We start from the raw sequence: 20,982 nt of genomic DNA, 5'->3' as shown, positions 1-20,982 counted from the left end.
TTAAAGCATGTAGTGGCTATATAACACAATTCCAGCCCCATGAGTTTAAACGGTGCAGCTATTACATGATTTGCTTATAACACGGGCATGCACGAGTACAGTTCTGTTACCGTGTTACAGCAGAACTGACTCTACAGGTAAGGGACCCAACAGTTGACTATTCTAGGTGTAGTCTAACCACCGCCTTGTATCGTTTTAGCAAGAGCTCCGTATTTTAATACTCCATTTCCCCTTTGAAATAAAGGCCAACGTTCCAGTTGCCTTACCTATTTCCTATTAAAACTATAAACTAGCTTTATGTGATTCCTACAAAAGGACCTTCAAATCCCATTATGTTGTATTTTCTATTTTATTCAGCTCCTCTCTTAATTTCACATGGCGGTGGGGGGTGGGGGCTAGTGGTTTAAAAAGGTGTTTAGTACGCTTGCCTTCATTGCTCAGGCCTTTGAGTGCAGGAGTTGGGGACGCCATGTTGGGGTTGTACAGGACATTGGTGAGGCCTCGTCTGGAGAACTGTGTCCAGTTCTGGTCGCCCTGTTACAGGAAGGAGATTATTAAACTGGAGGGGGTTCAGAAGAGATTTACCAGGACGTTGCCAGATGTGGAAAGCTTGAGTTATAAAAAAAGACTGGGACTTCTTCCTAGGAGGTTGAGAGGCGACCTGCTAGAAGTTTATAACAAAATGAGGGGTTAAAGATAAAGTTAATGGTAGGTGTTTTTTTTCCCTAGGGGAGTGGATTTCAAGACTGCAGGGGGGCCACATTCTTGAAATGAAAGGAAATATATTTTAAAATGGCGGGTGAGGGCAGGTGGTTCGTGTGTGGAATGAACTTCCTGAGGAAGTGGTGGGTGTGGGTACAGTGTCAACGTTTGACATTTGGGTAAGTATGTGAACAGGAAAGGTTTGGAGGGATATGGGTCAGGAGCAGGCAAGTGGGACTAGTTTAATTTAGTTTGGGGATTATGTTTGGCATGGACTGGTTAGACCAAAGGGTCTGTTTCCGTGCTGGATGACTCTATCGGCCACAATCACATTGAATGGTGGTGCAGGCTCGAAGGGCTGAATGGCCTCCTCTTGCATCTATATTTCTACAAACAGAAGGGAAGAGCAAGTACAGGCTAGAGGGCAAAGGAGGATGAAGAGATCAAAAGGATCATGGAACAAAAGAGGGTCAGGGTGAATTGGCCTTGCTAAATTGCCCACAGTGTTAGGTGCATTCGTCAGAGGGAAGTGGGTCTGGGTGGGTTACTCGTCGGAGGGTCGGTGTGAGTTGTTGGGCCGAAGGGCCTGTTTCCACACTGTAGGGAATCTAATCTAATCTTTAAAAGAAAAAGGCTGTCGTGTTTGGAGAAAGATGACAGATCTAGGATGGGTGTTAGTAGCAGAATGAAGGCCACCTCTGACTGAAGTAAAATTTATGAAAACAAGATGTAAAAAGTGTAGTTTGTGGTCTCGAGAATTAGAAATTATGCACGTCTCTCTCTCTCTCTTCCTCTCTCTCCCCTTTCTCTCTCTCACTTTCTCTCTCTCTCTCTCCCTCTCTCTCTCTCACTCCCTTTCTCTCTCACTCTTTCTCTCTCTCCTCCTCTCTCTCTTTCTCTCTCTCACTTTCTCTCTCTCACTTCACTCTTTTTAAGACCATAAGACATAGGAGTGGAAGTAAGGCCATTCGGCCCATCGAGTCCATTCTGCCATTTTTCTCTCTCACTTTCTCTCTCTTTTTCTCTCTCTCTCTCTCACTTTTACTCTCAATTTCTCCCCCTCTTTCATGTTGCTTTTGTCTAACTTGACAATTTGTTTCCTTCAAACCTAGGGCTTTGGGTCCCCCGGCTACAAGACCCCCCTGGAAAGCCCACAGAAGTCAAGCTCCAAGTGTTCTTTAGTTTAAGACTCAGAACGTGATGCACACAACAGAGAGCCAGGTAACCCTCCTCAACGAAGACCCATTGTGTGGATAACTTATTGAAATCAACTACTGGACCTGTCTGGGGACGCAGCGGTCAGTCATCGTAGCTTCATACCTGGTGTAGCTTCACTACAGCCCCCCTCCCCTCCCCCCCGTCCCCTTCTTCCCTGGACAGGAGCGGAAGACACTAAACCACGTTCCTCTTTGTGACTGAAACTTCCTCCCACAGCAGGTCAAATCCGGGACTTATTTAAGCTTTGCTTCTTTGTACGACATATGGGGCTTGAAGGCGGGTTGGGGTGGGAGGGGGTGAGAGGGTGATGTATTGAATCTCAATGGGTCTGTAGCAATGGCGGGTTGATGGAGGGGAGGAAAAGAGGGAATGGTGGCAAACATTTTGTCAAGCAGTCGAAGACCTCAAGTCTTTTTTCACCAGATCCATTGGTATTATTCATTTTTTTTTGTTCTTTATTTTTATTTGCTTGTTCTTCAAGATTCCTGCCCTTTTGGTTTTAAGGGGGCTTAACAGGACAGAATTCCCCAGTGCCAGGATGAAGATGGAGGTCAAAGGTCAGGCATTGGGGGCGGATGTTGGCCTACAGGAATTGAGGCCAGCGAGGGCGTTTCTGCTAATGTATAATCTCCTCCTCCCCCCCTCATCTCATCTCGGTTCTAAAATTCCAGGGGACAGCTGGTCAGGAAGTCAACAGTAAAACGTGGAGAAATCAGGACTTTAAAGGGATGGTTTTCATTTTGTCGTTGAACTCCTGTCAAATGGTGCTGGGATTTCTCAAATTCCCACAGTCCCCAACACCTTTTGGTTCTAACAATGTGAAGATTCAGGATGGGGCTAATCCCAGGGATGGGTCAAGGATTTTGAGCTAGTTGGGGAGGCACTCGAAGTTGGAATTTCTGAACACCAGCCACCATTATTCCACTCGATAATGGCGCGAGACTGGCTGAGATGGAGCAAAGGGGGCAGAAAAAAAAATAAAAGGCCAGATCCCCTCCCTAGGTTGACTGATCCCGAAGGAGGGATACTGGAGATGGTTGGCTGAGGGGACACAGCCATTGGGGGAGTCTTGATCCCAGGTGAGGACGAATGGGGCGGGGTTGCTCCTGGTGGTTGAACAGCTCGCTGATGCACCCTGCATGCAAAATCAAAGCACTGGGGGGGGCCAACGTTTGGGAGGAAGCAAGTCGGGGGACAATGCCAGTGACTTGCCTCTCCTGTACTGTCCTTGGGTCACACCAGTGCAACTTGAAAAGGGGGCAGGGAAGAGACAGGAATTGCTCAGGCCTCCACCTTTACCACCTGCAGGTCAGTTCTGAGAGGGGGATGGATGGGGTCCATCAAGAAACTGCCTCCCGCCACCCCCACCTCCCCTCCCTTACCCAAACTCCTGTCTCCAGGCTCTTTGGTAATCAGGGATGCCGTTTGCCTGCGAGCACCTCTTTGTGCGGCAGTCGATTGATTCCTTGCACTGCAACGACCCAAGCCTCCCCGTGTTCACTTGAGAAGGAAAGCTGGGAGGACAGGGTGGTTTGCGTTTGGTGAGCCGAGAGACTGAGAATAGGTGCAGGTTGGAGGCCACAGGGCTGTCTGGTCGTCGTCGGACAAACAGGAGAAGCCTTCCACCGCGATTCAGGAGCATCAGTGACGTGCGAATGGCCTCACTCCAATTCATCCCATTCGACCTACTGCAGAGGCCAGTGACACCTCTGGTCAATTTATCTGGGCTCTGTTGGCAAGGCTGGATTGATTGCCCATGCCTAGATTCTTTGGCTGGGCCCGTCCAGGGATTTGATCCGACCTCAAAGAGCGTGGGATGATTTTAAGCTCCTCCAGGCTAGGGTGTGGGTGGAATGGGGGTCGGGAAAATGATGCTATTCTTGGTAGCAGCACGTCGAAACTAAATTTATTGCAACAAACAATCCTGAGATACCCGGAGATCCCTAGAAAGAGCTCGTGGGGCATGAGTGAGGGAAGTGAAGGTGCTGCGTGTATGGGTCTTTGCAGCATTCTTTTCTAGTGGCTGAGAAGAGGTAGCTACACTGTCCAACATGGTAGCCAGTCATGTAGGTAGGGAGCTGCTAGGAGACCTGGGGAGGGAGTGTGGTGGTAACAGAGGTGTTCGACTCGACTCAGTTCCCCTTGGGGACAGGGAAGTGGAAGATCAGCTGTTGCGGAACCGCCATTGCTGGGCCTCTGCGGCCACCCGTAGTCGGTCAGATACCCTGCCGGTACGTGGTGCGGGCCACTTGAGAGGCAAGGTCAGGAAGTAAGTTGAGTGGCCGGGTTGAAGTGGGAGGGAATTCCAGTCATGGGCGTCGGGCCTGTATCCTATCACCTCCGTGACACTGTGTGCTTTATTATCACACTGCACACCACTGTGCTATCCACCTGGTATTTACCTATGTCTGTTGCCAACCGTTGCTCAAGCTAAAATTTAGGCGAGAAAGAAAATGAAACTCAACCTGCCTGGACCAAGCGCCACTCAACCGTTGGGATTAACCTCTGTTTAAGTCAGTATTTTTGAGCAAAGCACATTCTGTTTCCTATGTTGTGCCCAACCCACTGTCCCCTTCCCCACATTTAGAAAGAATGAAGCCTCTAGAAAGTGAATCTTGGCCAGTTTTTGCCAGGATGGTGTCGTAGCTGCATTTAGCACCACTTGTACAATGCTGATGTAATAAAGATTTGCGGTTGCTGTAGACTTTGATACAGGATTCTTGATATCTCCAGTGTTTATTTTTTCAATTAGCTTGCAGGTCGGTGCTATCAGCAGACATTTGTATCACGACTGGTTCTTGCAGCACTTAGTGGGTGGCACGATGGCTCAGTGGTTAGCACTGCTGCCTCACAGCACCAGGGTCCCAGGTTCGATTCCAGCCTCGGGCAACTGTCTGTGTGGAGTCCGCACATTCTCCCAGTGTCTCTGTGGATTTCCTCCAGGTGCTCCGGTTTCCTCCCACAGTCCAAAGATGTGCAAGTCAGCCGTGCTAAATTGCCCATCATGTTAGTCAGAGGGAAATGGGTCTGGGTGGGTTACTCTTCAGAGGGTTAGTGTGGACTTGTTGGGCCGAAGGGCCTGTTTCCATACCGTGTAAGAAATCTAATCTCAGCATTGATCTGGGAGTGGGAGTCACATTGGTGACCCAGAACAGAAGAGGATGGCTGGGTTCCTCCCACTAATGTGTGCTGGGAAGTTTAGGAGTCAAAGAATACTGGATAAAGAAGCAGAGGCAAAAGACAAGGGAACATTTACCATAAGGGATAAGAGCAGAAGAAGGCCATTAGCCCCTCATAATGCTGTACCATTTAGCAAGATTATGAATGATTTGATAATCCTCAGTCCTACTCTCCTGCTTTCCCCCCATAACCTTTATCTCCCTCCTAATTGAAAATTTGCCTATCTCTGCCATGAATAAAACTAATGACCCAGCCTCTGTGGTAAAAAAATTCCACAGATACACAGTATTAACTCTGCCTTGAATGGTGAGCCTTTTACTCAGCGATTATGTTTTCTGGTTCTGCATGAATTGGGGAAACAACATTTCTTCAGGTCAGGTCCCCTAAAGAATCTTGTATGTTTCCACAACCTCTGAAATACACAGCCTCCAGAGAACAGATTTGGCTTGATATATACTCGAGTGAAGCAAGACTGTCTATTAAAAGTGCGGCACAGTGGCTCATCGGTTAGCACTGCTGCCTCACAGTGCCAGGGACCTGGGTTTGATTCGACCCTCGGGCGACTATCTGTGTGGAGTTTGCACATTCTCCCCCCCCCATCTGCGTGGGTTTCCTCCGGGTGCTCCAGTTTCCTCCCACAGTCCAAAGACGTGCAGGTTAGGGTGAATTGGCCATGCTAATTTGTCCTGTAGTGCCCAGGGGTGTGCAGGTTAGGGTGGATTGGCCATGTTAAATTGTCCGTAGTCCAGGGGTGTGAAGATTAGGGTGGATGGCCATGCTAAAATGTCCCAGAGTGCCCAGGGATGTGCAGGTTAGGGTGGATTGGCCATGCTAAAATGTCCCATAGTGCCCAGGGATGTGCAGGTTAGGGTGGATTGGCCATGCTAAATTGTCCCGTAGTGCCCAGGGATGTGCAGGTTAGGGTGGATTGGCCATGCTAAATTGTCCCATAGTGCCCAGGGATGTGCAGGTTAGGGTGGATTGGCCATGCTAAATTGTCCCATAGTGCCCAGGGATGTGCAGGTTAGGGTGGATTGGCCATGCTAAATTGTCCCATAGTGCCCAGGGATGTGCAGGTTAGTCATGGGAAATGTAGGTTTACAGGGATAGGGCGGAACTGGATGGGATGCTGTTCCAGAGGGTTGGTGTGGACTCGATGGGTCAAATGGCTTGCTTGAGCATGTTGTAAACTGTCCGAGGAAACTCGATAAAAGTTTTTAGAATCAAGTGCTGCACAGAGTAAATATGGACTAAATCATCAATATATAACTATGAGAACATAGATGGAACATGACAGCACAGTACAGGCCCTTCGACCCTTGATGTTGCGCTGACCAGTGAATCCCATCTATCCTACACTTCCATTTTCATCCATCTGTTTATCCAGTGACCATTTAAATGCCCTTAAAGTTGGCGAGTCTACTAATGTTGCAGGTAGGGCATTCCACACCCCTACTACTCTCGGAGTAAAGAAACTACCTCTGACATTCCGGGTTCAATTCCCGCCTCAGGCGACTGACTGTGTGGAGTGTGCACGTTCTTCCCGTGTCTGCGTGGGTTTCCTCCGGGTGCTCCGGTTTCCTCCCACGGTCCAAAGATGTGCGGGTCAGGTGAATTGGCCATGCTAAATTGCCCGTAGTGTTAGGTAAGGGGTAAATGTAGGGGTATGGGTGGGTTGCGCTTCGGCGGGTCGGTGTGGACTTGTTGGGCCGAAGGGCCTGTTTCCACACTGTAAGTAATCTAATCTAATCGGCCCTATATATCACTCCTCAATTTAAAGGTATGTCCCCTTGTGCTAGCCATCACCATCTGAGGAAACAGGCTCTCACTGTTTACCCTACCTAACCCTGTGGCTATCTTATATGTCTCAACCTTCTTCTCTCCAATGAAAACAGCCTCATGTCCCTCAGCCTTTCCTCGTAAGACCCCTCCATACCAGGCAACATCCTAGTAAATCTCTGAATCCTTTCCAAAGTTTCCACATCTTTCCTATAATGTGGTGACTACCATCTGTCCTATATCTATCACTCTTCAATTTAAAGCTATATCCCCTCGTGCTAGCCATCACCATCCGAGGAAAAAGACTCTCACGATCCACCCTATCTAACCCTCTGATTATCTCATGTCTCAAGTAAGTCACCTTTCAACGTTCGTCTCTCTAACAAAAACAGCCTCATGTCCCTCAGCCTTTCCTCAGAAGACTTTCCCTCCATACCAGGCAACATACTGATAAATCTCCTCTGAACCCTTTCCAAAGCTTCCACATCCTTCCTCGATGCAATACTCCAGGTGCAGCCGCACCAGAGTTTTGTACAGCTGCAGCACGACCTTGTTGCTCTTAAACATAATCCCTCTACTCGTAAAAGTATGCCTTTTTAACTATCCTGCGAAATTGAGGCCTGCAGATGCTGGAGATTCGAGTCGAGAGAGTGGTGCTGGAGGAGCACAGCAGGTCAGGCAGCATCCGAGGAGCAGGAGAATCGACGTTTCGGGCAAAAGCCCTACATCAGGAACGGGCTTCACCAGGAATCAGCCAGTCGATTCTCCTGCTCCTTAGATGCTGCCTGACCTGCTGTGCTTTTCCAGCACCACACTCTCTCTTCTTAACAACTCTTGTCAGTCAAGAACCAGAGAGCACAGTTTTAAGGTGTTTTGCACAACACAAGCATAGCAGTAAACAAAATTTAGCTCAGCCAGTGGTTTAGGTCTGGAATGTGCTGACTTGAAAGGAATATGGTGCAATTAAAGGCAATTTCAATTGAGACAGTAAAGAAAGCAACAAGAAAGTTGTTTGAATCGAGACAATGTATAGGTTTGCAGGCCAGGAGATTGACACTAAATCATAATGCTCATGCAGGAGAACAAATGCAAAACCAATGGGCTGTGTGGCCGCTTTCTAGTCGACAACAGTGACCAGCAACTTCTGTTTTTATTTCAATAGTTTCAGCATTTTGCTTTCTCTTTGGACTCTGCAGCAAGAGAGCAGAAAGACTACAACTCCCATGCTGCCTTGCGCGCCGTGCGCACGCGCAGGAACTGCGCTCCACCCATTCGCCCAAAATGCGATTGGTCGAGAGGGTTCCGGCATTCCATTGGTCATCTCGCATGTCGGTCAGCATGAAACCACGCCCCCCCAGCCTGAACACGACCTCAATCACACACACCGCCACCTGGCCGTCCTTCCCTCCATGCCGATTGAATAAGGCGTCCACAATGTCGGCATCCGATTGGTCGTAATTAATGTCATTCTTTCCCGTACACGGCCACCCGAGTCGTTCATTGCTTCATCCATCAGAGGCGACATCTGACTCGTCAATGGAAACATCAATCACCCTGACCTTAACCCCAAATGGTTCCAAAGGACGCACCCCGCCACCGTATTGGACAGTTCGCCTGTCAGTCACACGAGTAATCCACGCCCATTACCGGGACCTTATCTCAAACTCGATTGGCGACTGTCAATCATCCGTCCCACCCCGTTCAGAATGGCGGCATCCGATTGGATGAGCAGACTCTTCATCCGCCTCACCGATTGACCAACCAACATGAATACGGACATCCCACTGGCCAAGCGGCCTGTCAATCAGGTGGACAGGCCTTCAAGGGAGTGGTGATATCCAATTGGTGGAGCGGCCCATCAATCAGCCACCAGACCCTCGACGTTGAGTGGAAAGGCGGTCCAGAAGCGTCGACATCCGACTTGGCACGTCAATCAATTCTCGCCTCGGCTACGCAGAAAATGGCTGTCATCATCCGACTGGCCGGGTCTTCCGTCAATCAACTCGCGACCCGCCTATCCTCGATGCGGATGGGCTGTCAAAATCCTACTGGAGGGGCGACCCGTCGATCACTCCGCGGCCCGCCTACCCTGGACGTCGACTGGCCCGGCCGTCGGGGACATAAATCCGAATGGCCGAGCCGCCCGTCGATCACCATTTCGCCCGCCCAGCCACGGCAGCCGATTGGCCGTACCGCACGTCAAACATCCCGCGGCACCACCCCCACCCCTCCTAGCCCGACGCTGATTGGCCAGGGCGTGCCCCCGGCGCGACAGGCCGTGGGGCCTGTGACCGGCGGACCCTCGGGAGGTTGGAAACGGGCGGGGATCCAGGAGGAGGAGGGCCTGGCCGATGGCGGTGGGACTTTTAAACCGGGGGTTTAAGGCCTGAGGCCGAGGCCTCGCACTCTCCTCGTCTCCCGGCGCCGCCATGAGCGCGGCGGTCTTCTTCGGCTGCGCCTTCATCGCGTTCGGGCCGGCGTTCGCGCTGCTGCTGTTCACCGTGGCCGGTGACCCGCTGCGGGTGATCATCCTGGTCGCCGGGTGAGTTTTCCCAACAACAAAAATAATAAATAGGAAAAACAAAACCTTTCGTTCGTGTATAAAAATTAAAAAAATTAAACCCGCCCGACCGCACTCGCGCTTCACCTGCACCGCCCGCATCCGCCGCCGCCGCTGTCAATCATTAAAGTCACCACGAGCCGTTGCCCCAGGATTTAAAGGGATCGTCGCCTGGGGAGTGGAAAATGTTTGGCCGACAAAAAAAAACTTTTCTGTCCAATCCTCTGTCATCACTTTTTTTTTCCTTCTCTCCTTTTTTTTTAAAAAAAAGGTGGTTACCTACCTTTCCCCACCCCCCAGCACCGACCCTGGTGTTTATAATCTGCCCCCCAACCACGTCACGCCTAAGTGGGCTATTCGACTGCAGGAGGCTGGGTGGGCCCCCGTGCTTTACCTTTTTAAGACCCTCAGCACTGCAGTGTCCTGGTGCCCTTCCTGGATCCTGTACGCCCTGGGGAGGGGAGGGTTGTGCCCCCACAGGCTATTCGACTGCAGTAGGCTGTACGGACAGTGGTTGGGAGTGTGGTGCTGGAAAAGCACCGCGGGTCAGGCAGCATCCGAGTTGCAGGCAAGTCATATGGGCAGCAGCCTCCAGGCTACCCCGCCCCCCCACCCCCACCCACATCGGGTGATTCTGCCCCATGATGGGGCATTGGTTAGGTCCCGTGAGCCTGGGCAGTTGTACCCAAGGGGCTATTCAACTGGTGTAGGGCTGAACAGACAACTGCTACGTTCCGTGGGGTCGTGATGTCTTTTTTTGGGGGGGGGGGGGGTTGGTTACTCCTGTAAGACCACACAGAAGATGAGGCCATTCATAGAATGCCTAAGTATGGAAACAGCCCCATTGAGTCTACCCTGACCCTCCAAACAGCATCCCCCGTAACCTTGCATTTTCCATGGCTAACTCACCTAGCCTGCACATCCCTGGCCATGCTCAATTGCACTGTAGTGCCCCAGGGATGTGCAGGTTAGGGTGGATTGGCCATGCTAAATTGTCCCCTAGTGCCCAGGGATGTGCAGGTTAGGGTGGAGTGGCCATGCTAAATTGTCCCCTAGTGCCCAGGGATGTGCAGGTTAGGGTGGAGTGGCCATGCTAAATTGTCCCGTAGTACCCAGGGATGTGCAGGTTAGGGTGGATTGGCCATGCTAAATTGTCCCCTAGTGCCCAGGGATGTGCAGGTTAGGGTGGATTGGCCATGCTAAATTGTCCCCTAGTGCCCAGGGATGTACAGGTTAGGGTGGAGTGACCATGGGAAGTTATTCGGTGTGATTGTGGCCCACCTGATTACTTGTTCTGAGGAAGAGTGATTGGATCTGAAATGTTGACTGATTTCTGTCTGCAGCTGCAGCCCGCCCTGCTGAGGTTTTTCTGTCAGCGATTTCCACTTTAGTGTCTAATTGTTTGTTTGTCTGAGCAATGCCAGCAGAGTGGGTTGACCTCTCGTGTTGGCTGAGGTTGCCGTGAAGGTGCCTTCCTTCTCAACCTCTGCCACCTCACCTGAGACATGTTTACCTTGTGTTAAGGCCTCGCCAATTGCTCTGTGATAAAAACATGAGAAATAAGCCATCTGGCCCATCGAGACTTCTCTGCTAATCACTAAGATGATGGCTGTGCAATACATTTGCGCTCTGGTTGACAACCCCCCCCCCCCCTCCCAGCTTTGAGTTAAATCTAGAACGTAATTCTTTGAAGTTTGCATCACATACAGAATGGTGGCTGGGAAGGTGTTTAGCACTGCTGCCTTTATTGCTCAGACCTCTTGAGTATGACAGGTGAGATGTCGTATTGAGGATGTACAAGATCTCTTTTGCAGTGTAGTGTCCAGTTCTGGTCGCCCTGTTAGAGGGAGGGTATTATTAACCTGGTCTGTGAGGACTGGTTGCATCCATTTCTGTGCTGTGCTGTCTGATGTGCTAGGATTGGACCCTATTAACAAGATGAGATGCTGCCGTGTACCAGAGGAGTTGAGGGGATGCAGCTGGACATTTGAGGGCAGGTATTCGGGTGCGACAAAATCAGGAGATCAGGCTATACCATAACTTTCAGACCAGCTTATATTGAGCTGCTGATCCAAGTATTAAATGCCAGGATTGTAGCTGCACTGGGACAACTTATCTAAGGACACTGGTCATCAGTCAAGTAGCAGAGATATAACCATAGAAACAGTCCCTTCAGTCCAAGTCGTTCATGCCAACCATAGAGTCATAGAGATGTACAGCACGGAAACAGACCCTTCGGTCCAATCTGTCCATGCTGACCAGCTATTCCAACCCCATCTAGTCCCACCTGACCCATATCCCTCCAAACCGTTCCTATTCATATACCCATCCAAATACCTGTTAAATGTTGTCATTGTACCAGCCTCAACCACTTCTTCTGGCAGCTCATTCCATACCCGCACCACCCTCTGCGTGGGAAAAATCTGTCTCTTAAGTCCCTTTTAAATCTTTCCCTTCTCACCTTACCCCTATGCCCCTCTAGTTTTGGACTCCCCTACCCTGGGAAAAAGACTTTGGCTGTTCACCACATCCATGTTCCTCGTAAACATCTGCATAAGCCCTTGGCTTCTGACGTTCCAGGCAAAATAGTCCCAGCCAATTCAGTATTATTGTCTGAATACTGTCAGGGCCTGTTGCGTCTGATGCTGTAGGCTGTTTCTCGGTTTTTTTGTGCAGTGAAAGATGAGGTAATGCCGAGGGACGAATAATCCAGTGGTTCAGACGTGACTAGGATGGACAGTTTTTTTTAACCCCCAAGGTAAAAACGTCAACGAGTAGGAGACTCAGATTGAAGGTAAAAGGGGGAAAGTTTAAAGGAGATGTGAGAGGTAAGAGGGTAGCAAGTGAATGGAATACGCTGCCAGAGGGAGACAGATACAATGGCAACTTTTCAGAGACGTGACCGATACGTGAATAAGCTGGGAGTAGAGGGGTACGGACCACATAGAGGTAAAAGCGCAGGTCGAGAAATGGAAACCAGAGTAACATCAAATCGACCGCTTCTTTGCCTTTTTTGGAAACTTTTCTGTGCAGCAACAGTGGATTGCGCACACCTCTGTGTTCAAAGCATAGTGTCATCACTTCAGTATGAGAAATTCAGGAACAGAAATTCAGAAAAACCCGGGAATCTCCAGATGGTGTGAAGTTCAGTACAGTGGGTGCCTAAAGAGACCTGGGAGCTCAGATGCACACATCTTAGAAATGCCACGGACAGACGCAGAAAATAATCCTTCTGGCTAATGGAAGGCTGGCCTATTAATCTAGAGGATTGGAGTATAAGGGCGCAGAAGTTCTGCTGTAGGTATATGAAACCTTGGTTTGATTCCTTACTTGGTAAGGGAGATCTGGGCACCATATCTCAGGAAGAATATATTTGGCCTTGAAGGGAAGACAATGTCATCGGGTCATACAGCACAGTTTCAATAGGTCCATGTGACCATAATCCCCAAACTAAACTAGTCCCACCTGCCTGCTCCTGGCCCATATCCCTCCAAACCTTTCCTAGTCGAGTACTTATCCAAATGTCTTTTAAATGTTGTCAGTGTACCCACGTCCTCCACTTCCTCAGGAAGGTCATTCTACACATGAACCACCCTCTGTGTGTTTTTTAAAAAAAGAATTTGCCTCCGTGTCTTTTTTAAATCTCTCTCACTTTACGAATGTGCCCACAGTCTTGAAATCCTCCGCCCTAGGGAATCGACACTCACCATTCATCTTATCCATGCCCGTCGTGATTTTATAAACCTCCATAAGGTCTCCCCTCAGCCTCCAATGCACCAGTGAAAGACATCGCAGCCTGTCCTTGTAGTTCAAACCCTCCACTCCCAGCAACATCTTGGTAAATCTCTTCTGAACCCCCTCCAGTGTAATAATACCCTCCCTATAACAGCCCGACCAGAACTGTGCACTCTACTCCAGACGAGGCCTCACCAACATCCTGTACAACCCCAACTCCTGTATCGAAGGTCTGAGCAATGAAGGCATGCCTGCTATGTGCCTCCTTAACCCTCCTGTCTATACGTGACACACACTTTAAAGAATTATACAATAATAATTGTAAATTTAAAAAATACTGAGGATTTTTATTTTCTTGGCGTACGTTTCCACCCACCGACTCACTGTGAGGGATGAGCCCTTTGAGTCAGAATGTTATGGGGTTTGATTTGTTTGATCCAGAGTCTGGGCTGATGCTCCCAGTGCGGGGGACGGGCAGCTACCCGGGGGGGATGCCTTAGTGACCAACATCTTAAACCAAGGCCATGCTTGGATGGAGGTTAAAGGTCACAGAGCTTCAGTGGGTGGGGGGTGGGGCACTTCTCCCAGTGCGCCGGGGACCACTATTTACCCCTCAACCAACGTCTCTGCGACAGCAGGCGGGTTCGCGTCTTTGTGGGATCTTGCTTTGCCCAAATGGGCTGCTGTATTTCCTGCATTGCCCTTCAGAAGTAGCTCTTTGGCCTCCAGGCACTTTGGGAGGGGGGCAGTGGGGTTGAGAAAGGCACTGTCGGAGTGCGAGGGCACAACACTCGGAGCTCCCCGACCAATGCTGCTCAAATTGCAGTCTGCCCTGAGCTGCTTTCTAACCCGTTGGGAAGCGCCTGCACTTTTTAAAACGTGGGTCGCTGATCGGGGCAGGGACCGTGTCCGGACGTGTTTTGAATTCGGCATCCTCTAAACTCGAGAGAGCCTCTCGGGGTAAGCGAGCGTGCACGGCTTTCTGTGACCGTGTGTTGGACTAACGGTGACCGCTTTCTAACCCTCCCTCCCCCCACAGCTCGTTCTTCTGGCTGGTATCGCTGCTCCTCTCCTCGCTGCTGTGGTTTGTGGCAGTACAGCTCAGCAACAGGGAGAACGCCGGGCTTCAGCACGGCCTGCTGATGATGGGAGCCGGGATCTCCGTCCTGCTCCAAGAGGCCTTCCGGTTCGCCTACTACAAGCTGCTCAAGTAAGCTCGCTGGCCAGAGAGGACATGTCGCTCCCTGGGAAATCATCCGGGCTGACTTCACTGTCACCATGTGTGAAAGATCCTGTGGATCGGGAGTAGAGGGAGCCTGTCTGGTGTGTGTGCAGGATAGGATGAGCTGAGGGTGCTGTGGTTGATGTCTGATGAATGTAAATGTAGGTTTCCCCCTCCATTATTGCTGTCAAATGCATATCCTCAGTTTCATCCTCCCCCCCCCCCCCCCCCCCCCCACCCCCATGCAGTGCAGCTGACTTTACCGTCCGCCATGTACGTCCATGGTCTTTCTGGGTGGCACAGTGGTTAGCACTGCTGCCTCACAGCGCCTGAGACCCGGGTTCAATTCCCGCCTCAGGTGACTGACTGTGTGGAGTTTGCACGTTCTCCCCGTGTCTGCGTGGGTTTCCTCCAGGTGCTCCGGTTTCCTCCCACAGTCCAAAGATGTGCGGGTCAGGTGAATTGGCCATGCTAAATTGCCCGTAGTGTTAGGTAAGGGGTAAATGTAGGGGTATGGGTGGGTTGCGCTTCGGCGGGTCGGTGTGGACTTGTTGGGCCGAAGGGCCTGTTTCCACACTGTATGTAATGTAATCTAATCTACAGAACAACACAAATGCACTTCCACAGGGGGAGCCAGGACCATCCAGAGGGTCTGTCTGTGTCTGTCTGTGTCTGTCTGTGTCTGTCTGTGTCTGTCTGTGTCTGTCTGTGTCTGTCTGTCTGTGTCTGTCTGTGTCTGTCTGTGTCTGTCTGTGTCTGATCAATATTGCCGCCAACATAGAGTCATAGAGATGTGCAGCACAGAAACGAAACCCTTCGGTCCAACCTGTCCATGCCGACCAGATATCCCAACCTGATCCCGTCCCATTTGCCAGCACTTGGCCCACGTCCCTCCAAACCCTTCCTATTCATGTCCCCATCCAGATGTCTTTTAAATTGTACCAACCTCCACCACTTCCTCTGGCAGCTCATTCCACACACGCACCACCCTCTGGGTGAAAAACGTTGCCCCTTAGGTTCCTTTCAAACCTTTTCCCCCTCTCACCCTAAATCTGTGCCCTCTAGTTTTGGGCTCCCCTACCCTGCTTTCTCCAGCTTTTTCACCCAGAGGGTGGTACGTGTCTGGAACGAGCTGCCAGAGGAAGTGGTGGAGGCTGGTACAATGACAGCATTTAAAAGGTATCTGGATGGAGGGGCATGAATAGGAAGGGTTTGGAGGGAGATGGAGATTATGAGGAGATTGTCAGAGTCGAAAGAAAAAGCACGACAGATGAAGCAGCATCACAAATTCAGGAGAGAGAACGTTTCAGACAGGACCCTTCATCAGGACTGGGGTACGTGCCAAATGAAACAAGCTTAATTTAGGATGTCCATTTAGCATGGACAGGTTGGACCGAAGGGTCTGTTTCCGTGTTGTATGACTGTTGTTTCGGACTGTGCTTATTGGTGAGGATAACTAGGTGAGTGCAGCTGGGAGGAATCCCAAGGGTTTAATGGTCTTCCTGTTCCCTGTCCGGGCCCGACTGAGCGGGTGCGGGATTGTGTGTCAGCTGTGGTACCCAGTGACCCCTGTGACCTTTTGTATCTCTCTGTCCCACCCGCAGGAAAGCTGACCAGGGCCTCGAGGCGATAAGCGAAGACGGGAGGTCGCCCATCTCCATCGGGCAGATGGCGTATGGTAAAAGAACCGGCTGCAGCCCGCCACGTGGATGTTCCGTCGGGCAAAACCCTTCCCCTTCCTGGCACCGCTGTCCCGTCCCATCGCGAATTTGACACTGATTGCTCAATATGCACTGGGCCATTGAGAGAATCAGTCACCTTCAACACCACCACCACCACCACTGCCTCCCCCAACCCAAAACGCATGTATAAATTAGGAGGAGACCATTGGGCCCTCTGTATGTGCTTGGCCACAAGTTTGTGATCGATCTAATTGTGCTCGCTGCCAGACATGGAGTGAAAGGGAAGGGTAAGGAGCTGCTGCTCCTGTCCTCGCTTTCTCTCTCGCTCTTGCTCTCGCTCTTTCTTTCTCTCGCCCTTGTCTCCCCCCTTTTGTTTCTGATATCCGCAGCGTTTTGCGTCCAATTTAAACATGCTGGCGAGGTTCAGCCAATTCTTCTCCGTTACCCGTCTGGGGAGGAGAATACAGTTTGCCGAGCGTCCTTTCGATTCCTCCCCTCACGCTGCCTGTCTCTTCCCTCACAGTTTCGGGTCTAGCCTTCGGTGTTGCCAGTGGTGCCTTCTCTGTCATCAACGTACTGTCGGACTCGCTGGGGCCAGGCACGGTGGGCATTCACGGAGACTCTCCCTACTTTTTCCTTACCTCAGGTCAGTTGGCGAAATGTGGGACCGGGCCTTTGCATCGTCATGTGATCACAGATGTTAAAGATTCCCCTTAGTCTTGAATGTGCTGAATACCACGGAGGGCCTTCGGGGCTGGGTCAAAGAATTCCCGAGATTCTCTCTCCTCTGAGAGAAAAAGATTCCTCCCTATCTCCGTCTTCAGCGACCCCTTATTCTGAGATGACGCCCTCTATTATTAAACTAGAAAGAGTGCAGTAAAAATTGACAAGGGATGCTACATGGACAGGAAGGTTTGAGGTATAAGGAGAGACTGGGACATTTTTTTTCCCCTGGAGCGTCAGAAACTGAGGGGGTGACCTGACAGGCTTGTGAGAGGCAGCGATAAGCCCACAGCTTTTCCCCAGGGTCGGGGAGTCGAAAACTAGAGGGCGTAGGATTTTGTGAGGGGGGAGGGTGCAGAGGGGCAGGTTTTCTCACACAGAGGGTGCTGTGTGTGTCTGGGACGGGCTGCCAGAGGTCGTGGTGGAAGTGAGTACAATTTTGTTAGTTTAGTAACATTTTACTCAGGCACGTGGATGGGATAGGGACCAAATTGCAGGCAAATGGGGCGAGATTAATTATGAAAACTGGGCCAAAGGGCCTGTTTCCGTGTTGCAGACCTCTGTGGTCCTTGGCTCTCCCACACACGGGAGGAATCCACCTCCCCACACCTCCCCTGTTAATGTCCCCCTGAAGAATCTTGTGTGTTGCACTCAGATAGCCTGTTCTTCTAAACTCCCAAGAAGGACAGGCCCCAAACCCACCCGACCTCTCCTCCCAGGGAGTCTCTCCATCCCCAGGGTCAGCTGAGTGAGTGAGCCTTCCCCAAGGCCCAGTCTGGGATACTGGGAGGTGGGGGGTCAGGCTGTCGACAGAATTGCAGCTGCGGTCTAACTCATGCCTCGTAGAGTTTGAGCAAAACCCCCTTCCCTTGGACATAACGGCCAGCACTCCATCTGCCTCCCTGTTCCCAGTCCCCGTGGGGACAGTGAGCGGTGGATGAAGCTGACCCTCCACGTTCCGAGAGTGAATCACAGAAGAGAAGAGGTTTGAGATTTTTCTGTGCTGCAGTCTCCAGGTCTCTTAAAGCTAAGCCCCAAGAAGGTTGGACGGGAGGGGGATTCCCCCCCCTGTCGGTTTAAGTGACTGCCGCTCACGAGCTCTCTGACACGCGTGCGTGTGTGTGTGCAGGCCCTGTCACCCAGGTGATTCCTGTCTCTGCACAGCTTTCGTCACCTCCGCTGTGGTTCTCTTGCACATGTCCTGGGGGGTCGTGTTCTTTGACGCCTGCGAGAAGAGGAGGTGGCTGCTGCTGGCCGTGGTCGTTGTCTCTCACGTGCTGACGTCTGGCCTGGTGAGTCTTAAACCCCCCCACCAGCCCCCTCCTCCCATACCAAGGTGCTGACAGGCAGGAGGCTCCTGAATAAGAGAGAGCACCTTCCCCCCCCCCCCCCCCCCCACCCCCCAACGCTAGTTTGGCCAATCCACCCTAACCTGCACATCCCTGGGCACTATGGGACAATTTCCCATGGCCAATCCACCCTAACCTGCACATCCCTGGGCACTATGGGACAATTTCCCATGGCCAATCCACCCTAACCTGCACATCCCTGGGCACTATGGGACAATTTCCCATGGCCAATCCACCCTAACCTGCACATCTCTGGGCACTATGGGACAATTTCCCATGGCCAATCCACCCTAACCTGCACATCCCTGGGCACTATGGGACAATTTAGCATGGCCAATCCACCCTAACCTGCACATCCCTGGGCACTACGGGACAATTTCCCATGGCCAATCCACCCTAACCAGCACATCCCTGGGCACTATGGGACAATTTAGCATGGCCAATCCACCCTAACCAGCACATCCCTGGGCACTATGGGACAATTTAGCATGGCCAATCCACCCTAACCTGCACATCCCTGGGCACTATGGGACAATTTAGCATGGCCAATCCACCCTAACCTGCACATCCCTGGGGCACTATGGGACAATTTAGCATAGCCAATCCACCCTAACCAGCACATCCCTGGGCACTATGGGACAATTTCCCATGGCCAATCCACCCTAACCTGCACATCCCTGGGCACTATGGGACAATTTAGCATGGCCAATCCACCCTGACCTGCACATCCCTGGGCACGACGGGACAATTTAGCATGGCCAATCCACCCTAACCTGCACATCCCTGGGCACGATGGGACAATTTAGCAGGGCCAATCCACCCTAACCTGCACATCCCTGGTCTCTGACGCTGAGAGGCAGCAGCCACTAACCACTGAGCCACCGTGCTGCCCAACCTGCCCACCATGTTCTAACTCTGCAATAAGAATGTAATTGCTTGAATCAATTGAGACCGTGTTTCCAGAGTGGAAGTGAAACCTCCCTGCGGACAAGGACGGGCCACCCTGTGGGCAAAGACCTCAGGTGGGCGAACACGTGAAGTGTTCCTCACTCCCTCTGTGCTACAGCCCTGCACCTGACCCCTCTCCTCCTTCCTGCCTTTGTTCCCAGACATTCTTGAATCCTCGGTATGAGTGGAGCCTCCCTCTGATCTACGCCATCACGATCGCCACAGGAGGATGGGCCTTTTTGACGGCAGGGGGATCGGTGCGGAATATCTGGCGCTGTGTTACATGTAGGTACACACAGTGCTTGTGTTTTCTTCTCTCAGTAACCCTGCATGCCCCACACCTTTCATGACTTGGTTTCTTTGCTCTGTCTGTCTGTCTCTCTGTCTGTCTCTCTCTCTCTCTCTCTCTCTTATTTGAGCCCGTTGTTTGTGTTTCAGGCAAGCAGGAGTCTGACCCCCACATTCTGGTCTATTCCGCTCTCCAGCCCCCAGCGGAGGATTGAGGGCAGTCCGAGCACTCGGCAGCGTCCCCTCCGCTCTAACCCCATCCCCCTGCCTTCCCCTGGGCACTGGCTGGCCAGATGAGCACAGGACTCGGACAGCAGTCAGTTGTTGCACGTGTCAGATGGGGTGCTCATTGTGAAGCAGACAGCGGGACAGGCCCCAGCAGCAATTACCTCACGTTAACCGACTTGGTGCGTCCACTGGAGGAAGAAATTGGACGTCTTGCGGAACAAAGTTGACTACTGAACGCATTATGGAACTTTTTGATTTTTTCTGTCTCGAAAACTCCCATTATGGTGCAATACTCCATTAGCACGGGGGTGCGCATGTGCAATCTTTGTTTTTGTCATCTTTTATTATTTCCTAATCTCTCTAACCGAAAGGCAAGGGGCTGGACTCTAGCACATGAGCTCCTCTCCTGCTTTTGTGCTTTCCCATAGGACTTCGATATCATTCCAGTTAAACCTGTCAGGACTTTGACTGATCAAACAAGAGGGAAGGTTCTCTCTATCCTGTGTGTAACTTAATTAAGTGGATCTCTCCAACTCTCGTCATTTCGAGCGAAACTGCTGCAGAAAGTGTATGTTTGTAGGTAGCTAATCACTGGGTTTGAAAATTAAAACGCAAGGTGCGTTTGCCATTCTTCTGTTTTGGGGGTGAGGTGTGACAGGAGGGCCGTTTTCCAAGTCATCCCCTATTTCTTCCCCGTACTGTGCTGAGGTCCATAAAAAGCGTTGGTCTCACTATACAGGGAAACGCCGGCCACTGTTAACCCTCATGTGCGGAGTTAAAAAAACCGTCATCTCCAAGTGCTTCTCTCTCTACTGCTCAAGGCCTGAACCTCCTGACAATGTGCAGAGTTTTGTTTCTCCTCTCCTCACCTCAGTGTCTAGCCCTGAGCTGTGTTTAAAAGCAGGCCAGGGAGGTTAAAAAGCAATGAGAATAGCATTTTGCGCCCCCCCCCCCCCCCCCCCCCCCCCCCCCCAAATACTCCCCCACCAAAAAAAAGGCCTCTGTACGTCAATCCTGGAATGCTTTCCCTCAGGATGCTTGGCACGGACCTTCCTGGTGAGACGGACGACTGACATTTGAAGGGGAGAGTTGCAGCTGTAAATAGCCCAGGTTCCCTCAGCCGCTAAAGGGCCGAAGTTGCTGCCCTGTGCATCATCCTGCCCCCTGAGAGAAATGTGGTCACACATTAAGCAAGGAGGGAGCCTTCTATCATTCCATGAGCACTGCACGTGATGGGGAAAGAAATTGTGAAACATCCTCACCACAAATGGTTGGGAAACAAGGTTTTTTTAAATTATAGAGCTGCATTAATGAACTCTCTCAATGCCCACTCCAAATGACCGAAGAGGCATCATGTATTTGCTTGAA

The 20,982-nt window shown here is 51.1% G+C and overlaps 2 protein-coding genes across 2 annotated transcripts in view; both read left to right on the top strand.

Annotated features, from left to right (window-relative positions):
• The window catches only part of LOC132805481 (ras-related protein Rab-13-like), a 60,962-nt gene extending 56,325 nt beyond the window's left edge, over positions 1–4,637 (top strand). Inside the window, exon 8 of the mRNA XM_060820582.1 lies at positions 1,815–4,637. Coding sequence (XP_060676565.1) covers positions 1,815–1,889 — 75 coding nt within the window. The 3' untranslated portion in view covers positions 1,890–4,637. The remainder of the gene's footprint in view (positions 1–1,814) is intronic.
• A 4,505-nt stretch (positions 4,638–9,142) lies between these two features.
• LOC132805504 (gamma-secretase subunit APH-1A-like) lies at positions 9,143–20,565 on the top strand. The gene is made up of 7 exons (XM_060820617.1): positions 9,143–9,421; positions 14,214–14,384; positions 16,001–16,074; positions 16,602–16,724; positions 17,966–18,093; positions 19,260–19,383; positions 19,537–20,565. Exons 1-7 carry the CDS (start codon positions 9,309–9,311, stop codon positions 19,599–19,601), a joined length of 798 nt encoding a protein of 265 aa, XP_060676600.1. The 5' UTR covers positions 9,143–9,308; the 3' UTR covers positions 19,602–20,565.
• The last annotated feature ends 417 nt before the right edge of the window (positions 20,566–20,982 follow it).

The sequence above is a fragment of the Hemiscyllium ocellatum genome, chromosome 50 (genome assembly GCF_020745735.1).
Source record: "Hemiscyllium ocellatum isolate sHemOce1 chromosome 50, sHemOce1.pat.X.cur, whole genome shotgun sequence".
NCBI lineage: Eukaryota > Metazoa > Chordata > Chondrichthyes > Orectolobiformes > Hemiscylliidae > Hemiscyllium > Hemiscyllium ocellatum.
The sequence above is the reverse complement of the archived record's forward strand: the minus strand, read 5'-3'. Positions and strand labels throughout refer to the sequence as shown.